At 28.1% G+C, this 9,761-nt stretch overlaps 1 protein-coding gene across 1 annotated transcript in view; it reads right to left on the bottom strand.

Annotated features, from left to right (window-relative positions):
• LOC107436461 (uncharacterized) overlaps positions 1-8,077 on the bottom strand; it is a 34,588-nt gene extending 26,511 nt beyond the window's left edge. Inside the window, exon 1 of the mRNA XM_087166221.1 lies at positions 7,563-8,077. Within this exon, the coding sequence (XP_087022347.1) occupies positions 7,563-7,776 (214 nt within the window). The 5' untranslated portion in view covers positions 7,777-8,077. The remainder of the gene's footprint in view (positions 1-7,562) is intronic.
• Between the last annotated feature and the right edge of the window lie 1,684 nt (positions 8,078-9,761).

The following is a 9,761-nucleotide window of genomic DNA, read 5'->3' on the forward strand; positions in this document are numbered from 1 at the left end:
AAATTTTAACCAATAATGTTTGTTAAAGAAAGTTCTAAATCATTTGAAATAAAAATTCAAATGGGATGACTCAAACAATTCCTATGGGCCTCATCGTTAAGAAATAGCAAGGAGTGACATTATTTCATGTTATTAAAATGTAAAACAAGAAAAATTAAAACAAACTAGGAGTCTTCACCCCCTTTTTGCGTAACTCCCAACCTCCGCACAACCGTTGTTTCTCTTTCATCATTGAAGATCAAAGGGGAAGAACGGTTTATGTTCATTTTTTTTACAAAAAAACCACGAATGCCATCTGTTGCATTGCGAGGGTGTTTAAATTTTGGCAAACCTATAACATGGATTGACCATGCTGTGGTTAAAAAGTTCCTGTCCGTGCTTAAATTCGTTTTTTTTCCCTCCTCAGAATCATATTTAATGAACATAAAGCATTTCCCCCCTTAATCTCCTAAAAAGTTTTTTTCTTGAAGTCGATAACAAAAGAATAATTTTTTTAGAAAATATATAATTATTATATTTTATGTAAGCACATTTATTAGTGTGTGATGTAACTACCACTACAAATATTAAATACCAAATCACTACTAGTATATAAGACATGTTAACTTGACTCTATCATGGAGGCACCTTTTGATAGACGAAAGGTTGACATAGTCGATTTACCAATTCCCCTCAAGTGTGATAATTATAACGAATCAAAAGGATAGTAGGGTTTGAAAAATAACCAAATGTACTAGAAAAAAATTAAACTTAAAAAAAACATGCAATACAATCAGCAATAATAATTGATAAGTAATTTTGCATGTTAACAATATATATCGATAACCTTATGTCATATAACAGCAAGAAGTTTTTATTCCTTTTCAAACATATTGTTAAAAATTTTGATATTAATGTTAAGATTCATACTTCTGGCAACATTTAAATTTCTTTTTCTTATTAAATATTTTTTTTGTTCTTAGATATTAAATATTATTTTATTAAGTCTTTGTTACATTTGACATCAAGTCAAGAGCGAGCTTATAAAATGAAAATTGCGAAAGAAAGAGATTTTGTCATCACGCAACAATAAATTAACTATTATTAAAGGAAAAAAATTACAAACACACTTAAAATTTCACTTTGAACAAATAGGAATTTCGGCAAAAAAAAAAATTCGCTAAAGTTATAATTCTAACTAGTCCTATCAGCTCGTCAAATTTCAACTATGTAGTTTCCTTTCAGCGGACAGTAGATCGACACATATGTTTTTTCTTTACTGCAAGTTTAATAATTAATAATTCTGGAATAAATAATCGAATCATACTTTTAATATTCCATCAAATTCTTGTACATTTTTATATCCACTATTGTAATTTCAAGTTTCTAAGCCTTAAAGATTTTGAGTAGCAAAGCAAAATGTAACGGAAAACAAAAATAATTAAGAAAACATTAGCAGCAATTAAAATTGCAATAACTTTCGAACAAATTGGAATATCGAAAAAATACTCAGCGTTAAGCTCATAAACAAATATGGCTCTTTCAGCACGCGAAATTGTTGCATCGTGCAGCCTGTTGATCAGCCCGTATGGTATTTTTTCCAACAAATTTTACACTTAACTCAGGAACTAATTATCAAACGTTTGTTTTTTTATTCAGTTTTAATCCCTGTACACTTTTCTATACACTTTAGTAATTTCAAGTTTCTAAGTTTTATAGTTTTTGCGCACTGAAACAAAATGCAACGTTAGGGTGCGCACCTAAAACTACGGCGGCAGCTATAACGATTTTTTAATAAAGACACATAATTGTTAGAGAAAATTCTGAATCATTTTGAGTACAAATTTCAAGTCAGATAAAATGACTCAGAAAATAATATGCGCGTCAAGATATCATAATCTAATATAGAAGGTCAATATTTTCGAACACAGAACTAAAAAAATTTAAACCAATAATCTTTGTCAGCGAAAGTTCAGAATCATTTGGAATAAAAATACTTAGGCAAATAATTCAGAAAGCAATAATATGTGTCGTGTTAGTTAGTACTATAGAATATCAATATTCCCTGTTATTAAAACACCGAACAATAATAAATTTGAACTAACAATATGTGTTAGAGAAAGTTCTGCATTATTTGGTATATGAATTCCTAGAGAGATAAGATGACCCAGGGGCCCGTGAAGGAAGAAATTGGATATGAACTTCCATACTTCATAAAGTTTCCTGTAAACGATTCCCTGTTTTCTCTCACAAGATCGACTCTCTCCAACGCAAACACCGAAGGAAAAATTCCTGATATGAGGTCATTATTATTTCTTGGAATTCTCTTCTTACAACAAAAATCTAATGAAATATGCCTTATTTTTGTCTTGATTATTAAACAGAGTTTATTGCATACGTTTAGGAAAAGAAGACTAGCGAGAAATCAGATTTTCATCTTGATATTTATCGTGGTCATAAAAAATTGTGCCTCAAAACAAATTTGAAATATTTGGTTTTAATGTAATTCTAAAGCTTATTTAATAAATAAAATTGTATATTTTGTGAAAAAAATACTCATGATATTATTTTAATTTTTTTTATCTTGGTTTCCTTTTTTTCCTGCTTTTTTTTTTTTTGAAAGCAACTAACTTTAATTTTTATTTATTGCCCTAGTTGAATTTATGCAACCATATTTTGTATAACACTAACTTTATAATAAACTTTTATATTATTAAAATTAACCCAACTAATACTTTTCTATTTATTTATTATTTTTTTACAAGTTGATGAAATTCATATTACAGATGGCTTAAAGGCAAAAAAAGCTATAGGTATTACTGCGCATCAGGCAATTTTAACTGAAGTATTTGCATGGATAGCTGTTAAAATGTTTCCTCAGGCTATGCCATATTGTTTATACATTCTTTACACAAGAACCAAGAGTTAATATACTGCGCTGAGCGTCTGCTTAGCGTAGCGTAGTCTCTTTTGATTCTTGAACAATAATAAAGTCTACATTCAATGAACCAACAAATATATAAGGGGTGATAGAAAACATGTGAACAACAATTTTCATTGCACAGGCGGAGAGCAAGCGGTGAACAGCTAGATAGTGCTGTATTTAAAAACATTAAGTGACATATTGTTGGAAAGCATATCGTAGCTCATGGTCTACGTCACAAGTGTAAGGTTTGCTCTTTTGCCATACATGCTGGTAATAAAATTATCCTATTACATTATCTATCGACTTAATGTTTCGTTCTTTCATGTGACAGTGACGGATAGGTTCACCCCTTTACTCTTCACCCATGCATATTAGGTAGTGAAAATTGCTTGTTTAAGTGTTTTCTATCACCTCTTAAATTTTCGCCCATGAATTTTGAAGTGAAATGAGACATTTTTGCTCATGATATAATGAAGGTAAAATGCATCCGCTGGGAGCGATTTTAAACTTTATTCAAAAATAATTTATTTACTATTATTTTAAACCCTCCCTTAATTTTATTCATCAGAGTTTTAAAACGCGTTTTTTTATTTCTCATTTGAATATTAATGTGTAATGCCTATTAACCATAGTTTTCTTTTACTTCAGTATTTCTTTTTAAATTTTTTTAAAGGACTTGGAGGGTCCGCTTCATTCTTGCTGTCGCTTGTCGCTGCATGCTCAGTTCTTTCTAAATTGTTCCGCTGGCATTTTCTGCCTTCCTTCTGTTTAATATCCCAGATTTCATAATTTTATATTTTTATATTTCGTGTTAGTTACATTAAATGATAGATTTCAAAACTCAAATTTTCAACAAAAATAAGAATTTTAATATTTGTTGACATGAAAGCAATTTCTTATTACTCAATTGCTATAGTTAGATTGAGAATATCTTCCTATTTGACAGATTACTGCCAGCAACAAACCTTTTAAACTTACTAAACTTTCTTTTTCACTTTACGTTGAAAAATGTTGCAAACTGTCAATGCAAACTATTTAATTATTTCAAAATTTTAATTATTTAATTATTTCTTGCTCATTCTCAGAGATGTGAATACGTGGCTGCAAGAAAATTATAGTTCCCCAGCTGATAATCGCTATAAGTTTGACTAAAATAGGTAACACAAAAATAAATTAATAGTTGCACAAAATAATTCAAAAAGGAATGAAAACTCAATAACATTTTCATATCAGAATATTCCTTAGAAATAGCGACGACGACATGGAACAAAATAAACTAGTCTCAACTGGCTACAGGGCGACTAAATATAAAAAAATGGCGATTATGCGATTGTCCGCGAATCGCCATCTGATCACCATTTTTCATCGAAAATGAACCTCATTTCGCATATTTTTAACAAATATGAAATAATTATGAATTTTTCATAGTATTGTGAATTGTTTTACTCTTGTTTATTAAAAAATTTCTGCATTTTAGGAAAAAACCTTGCAATGTTTACCAGATTTTGAGAAATGTTTCAAAAGATATAACTTACACTTACAGAAGTTTTTCTTATCGCTTAAATTTTTCAATCTTTTTAAAAGTAGCCACTTGTTTTAAAAAGAGGCCACTGTTGAAAATAGCTCAACTTGGCAGTGACTAATTGCAAAGTTTCCCAGTTTTGCCCTACAGACGACGATTAACGGTCAATTTCATTACGAATACATTAGTTGAGAACTTTTCTTTCGAGAGTTTTGAAAATAGCTTGAATATTTTTATGCGAAATTATTGAATTGAATTTATTTTATTTCATTTGATATTATTTCATTATTTTCCTCCTAGAAAACTTTTCACTGTGAATATTTAACTAACTACAAATTTAAAGATAAGAAAAAACACAAACTAAACACTTTTTAGAAAGTCAAATATATATAACAGGTTCACATTGTTGAAATTTGCTGTAGTTTCCCCGTAATGCGAATTTTGTTACAATTCAAAACGTTTCCACCAAAGCAATTTTACTTCAATATTCATGTATTTTCTTTTGATTTAAATTCAGACTAAATATGTTAATCCTTCTAATACACTTATTTATTCACAAAAATCTACATTTTTTAATGAAATCGAATTAAGTTTAATAGTTATAAGTGAATGACTCTCAATTTACGCAATAATTGTGTGCATTTCACATAAACTATGAATTGAAAATTATTTCACAGTGAATCGGGGTTGCGGTATTATGAACGAACATTATATTTTGCTTACATTATATAACTACTCTATTTATAGTTATAGTTAATTAGTTCTCACGTAGTGTAACAATTGTTTGTACTGATTACAAGCTATAATTAGAATTTATTTTAGTTTAAATTGAAAATACCTCATCATAAATGAATATTATGTAATAATGTTTTTTTAAATTGTGCTAAAATTTATAATTATAGTTCAGTATTAATTTTACTTTATTTAATAATAGTATACTTTTCCCATAAATTGTAAGTAAAAATTACTTTTAAAAGAGCATTATGAATGAACATTGTACTAAGCATTTTTCCTTGAATTATGTTAAAATGAGGTTATAATTAATTAGTTTTTACTCCGCGTAGCACATAATTGTATACAGTTCACGCTAACTATGATTGGAAATTATTTTACCTTAAATTCAATTATTAGTACAGCCCTGTAAATCTATAAATTGCGCAGCGACGCAGAAAACTATGTAATTTACAATTATCCGCATAATCGCCAAATATCCACATAATTTATATTTTTTAGAAAAAACTTTTCATTTATCAGATAAACTTAACTTTAGGGGATTTTTTTTCAAGCAACTTAACTTCTTATTTTTAAGTTTTAAGAGTCTTTTTACGAACGTATGCCTGATGTGTTCAGTCAAATACAGGCTTAAGTTTAGTCAACCAACATTAAACCTAATGAAAGCTGTTCAAATTTTAAGATCCACAACAAATAGATAGCAATTATCTATTTCAAAATATTTCAGGATAGAAAAATATATCTTTAAATATCGAGCATACCGCATACAAATAATGGTTCAACATGGACTTAAGCAGATTCTGAAATTCAGAGGTAGTTTTAAATAGATTTCCAGAATTTTCGAGAAAAGCAAGTTCTCTATGCTACATAATTCAGTGGACAGGAAAAGAACTGTATTCTGCTAATGCCAATTTTTTACGAATATGTTCAGCGAATATGTCAGCGAATATGTTTTTTGAATATGTTCAGCTTCTGAACTAGCTTCGCTATACTTTAATCCCATTCAGTGGTGTTGATGATAAGTATTCGATTACTTGGTTTAAATCTTAACTGTAATAATTGAAAAATTGTAATTAAAAGAAGTAAGAAAACGAAAAAAGTTTTTTTTTTCATCAGTTTGAAAACAATATTATTTCTTTTCTAGGTCATCTGCAACCTGTCTGCAATTTTAAAATGTTACTATATCCTTGTCGTTTAATTTTAAAAATATTTCCGCATAGTTTATATGGGGTGTTAATTAACATTATGTTAAAATTTATAGTATAATTATTTCACTCTCACTTTAAGTACTTAAACATAGTACTCGATTTGCAATAATATTATTTAATATGATTAAAGTATCAAATGTTATATGATTTAAATACTCAAATGTAGATTTCATTGAGAAACCACTACACAAAAATGTGTTTAATATCAATAACATTTATAATTTTTAAAAAAAAATCATTAAAAGTTTTTAATTAATGTATTATTTTTAATAAAATTTTAAAAAAATATTATCTTAATTAAAATTAAAGCATGTAAAAGAATAATTTTAATTTGGAAGCTTTTAATCAAAAAATTATTGTAATTTATCCATTGAGAAATTATTTTCGAGAACCCTCAGAAAAACTAATCTCCACTACGGACATTAATGTGCCGTTAAATCCGTGTTAAGCCGTGTAAAATCTTAAGAAATCCCTTTAATTTTCTCCAAACTCTATTTTCATAACATTGTAGCACGGTTTCTTAAAAACTCATGAACCGAACTCATTTTAATTTTTCAGACTTCTGTTAGATGAAATCGACTAGTGATTGAATGAAAGTTTTACCGAATTGTAGTGAAAATCATTTTTTTTTTTTTTTTTTTACTTGCCGCTATATTAAAAGTTCAAATTTTAAAATTCTTCGTTTAACCCCCCATTGAACAATAACTTTATAACTTTAGTAAATTTAATAACATGCTTTACTAAAAAACTTTTCAAATTAAAAATTATTTTTTAAATAAAAGAATTTTTTTTAATATTTAAAACCTTTGCAACGCCTTAACTAACAAAATGTAACGCTTTAAAAAATAAAAAATACATTTTTAAAAAATTAATCATGCATTTATAGATTAAAAGTGCTTTAATGCATTTTACTATTCCAACAAGTTTCAAATTTCAATTTTAAAAAAGAATTAATAACTTTTATTTTATATTTCGTTAAAACTAATTAAAATGTATTTAAAAAGTACACTAAAATCTGCAGATTTTAAAACTTTCTTAACACGTTAATCAGATTCTAGCACAGGACGAAACTTTTTTACAAATTTAACACTTTTAAGGTTTAAAATTAAAAAATTTCCAATAGTTTAATAGTATCCAAGTACTTAAAACTTTACAGTAAATCTAACTAGACCTAAATTTCAAATGAAGAACATACCTGGTGTTGGAAAAAAACTTCGAACCGTGTTCGCAGCACTATACGGCATTCGACCTTTCCTATACCTGTTGTACAGATGTACCATATAAGACGGAGGTGAATCGGGTCGTGGTGGAGCTGCACGTAGTTGAAGCATGCGGTTTTCCATGGTCCATAGATTGTCCGGAGCTCCTGTTACAACGCTCAAAATAAACAGGAAACTCCACATTTTCATGCAAAAAGTGGTGCCCCTTCAGTCTAATAGGTACTCATAATAAAAACTGTTTTTCGCCACTTTCAAAAACTACTTATAGCTCTCTTTGTTTCAATTTACAATGCATTTCATAGTTCTGCTGAAAAAATTATTTTCAGAACATCCAGTATCTTTTTATGAAAATTCAAAACTATTAAGAAAAAATATATAAATTAATATAATGTATATTTCGGATATGTTCTTTTTTTATTCTTTTAACTGCGACCGTTGCAGAGACTAATGGTTTGAAATGGCCATGCAGACGATAGCGAGAGGGCAGAAATGATTCCATTTGATGATCTCTCTTGCGTGGAAAGGTGGAGATTTGTCTGCGCGCATGTCAATCGTTGCTCCCCAAATGAGAAAACTTTTTCCGTTGGTAAAGAAGTTCTAAGAATGCCCAATTATTCCAATCGCCTTTCCTTGAGAACTAAAATGTATTTTTATATGAAAAAATAAATAATTTTAATTGATGTTTTAAGATTTCTGTAAAATATTCGACATCAAAAAGTAAAGTTTCAATTCTTCAGTATTTATGTTAAAAAATATATATATATATTTTCATTCCCTAAAGTCAGTGCACAATGATGTTAAAAATAACGAATGTTTCCACTCCTCAAAATCAATATATAGTGTGTCCTAAAACTTTACAGCATTCTTCATAATCAGTGTACACAATTACTCAGAACTTGACGTCATTTTATTCTCCAAAATTTATTTACACTGTTAAATCCTTAACAACAAATATCTCCTCAAAATCAATGTACACTGATCAATCAATCAATATTGTTGAAATCAAAATCAATGTTTTCTTAAACTTTTCAGAATTCTTTAAGATCAATGCACAATGTTGTTTGAAACTTAACAACATATAATTCTCCAAAATGAGTTTTGCACCGCCTTTCCATATTATATACGATAGGGACAAGGTGTGCAATATATTCAATCTTTAAACATATTTCAAAGCTACTTGGACGTTATTTCCCCCGATTAAAAAACACATTTTCGAAAAAATATATTGAACCGTTCAATAAGTCATATAGTATACCATGTTTAAACGTAGTTTCATCACTATATATTTTTTTGAACTTTTTTTCCCAGACGAGCCACACATACATTATGGAAATCGCTACTAAATAATGAGAAATATCTATCATAAGCATCAAATGAGTTTTTTTTCTTTTTACTTTCTGCAAACAAATATCTTAGTAAAAAAATGTGAAAGTGAAAAAAGAAACATGAAATAAGGTAGAAAAAAAACGTGAATAAAGCATAAAAAAAGATATACTATAATTTCGGTTCTATAAATGAGAACAGTGTCTGAACTCAAAATGGCAATAAAACAGTATCGAGACGAGCACATTGCAATAAGATAAAAATGTTTAACGATATACTATATTTCCGAACTTAAATTATTGACATTAATTTTTTTAATAAATAAAATAGAACAAATTTGATCAATTCTTTCATTGAACAAGGCGTAAAATAGAGAAAAGTAAATCTAAATAATTAATTTCATTATAACTTTGTTTATTAATGTTGTTATAAACTCTCAGAAAAATTGGCTCAATTGATATTGTAGTTCAAAAATTATGGAACCATATTATTGGCATGAGAACTAATTATTTGCCACTCTAAAGTGCTGAATTGAATCCAGTTTCCATTCAAGTTAAACCACAATATCGTACAATCAAGATCAATAATTAATAATTTATTTTATAATATGGTTCACCTTCCAACAGCTTAAGGCTGAAGAAAGTATGAACAATAATATAATTCGTCGGGTAACGAAATTTTTAAATTTTTTTTTATCCGAATTTTTTTTTTCTTTTTTAAATTTCAAAAATCTAAGTCTTTGTTGTACTTTGTGCAAAATTTCCAACAGTGTATGTGTATTAATAGTTCTTCTTATTAAGGTTCAACGATATTACGGTTCAAACGGGTTACAAAAATTCTTTTTCTTTTTT

The sequence above is a fragment of the Parasteatoda tepidariorum genome, chromosome 6, assembly GCF_982258835.1.
Source record: "Parasteatoda tepidariorum strain Cologne lab strain chromosome 6, Ptep-v5.0, whole genome shotgun sequence".
Lineage (NCBI taxonomy): Eukaryota > Metazoa > Arthropoda > Arachnida > Araneae > Theridiidae > Parasteatoda > Parasteatoda tepidariorum.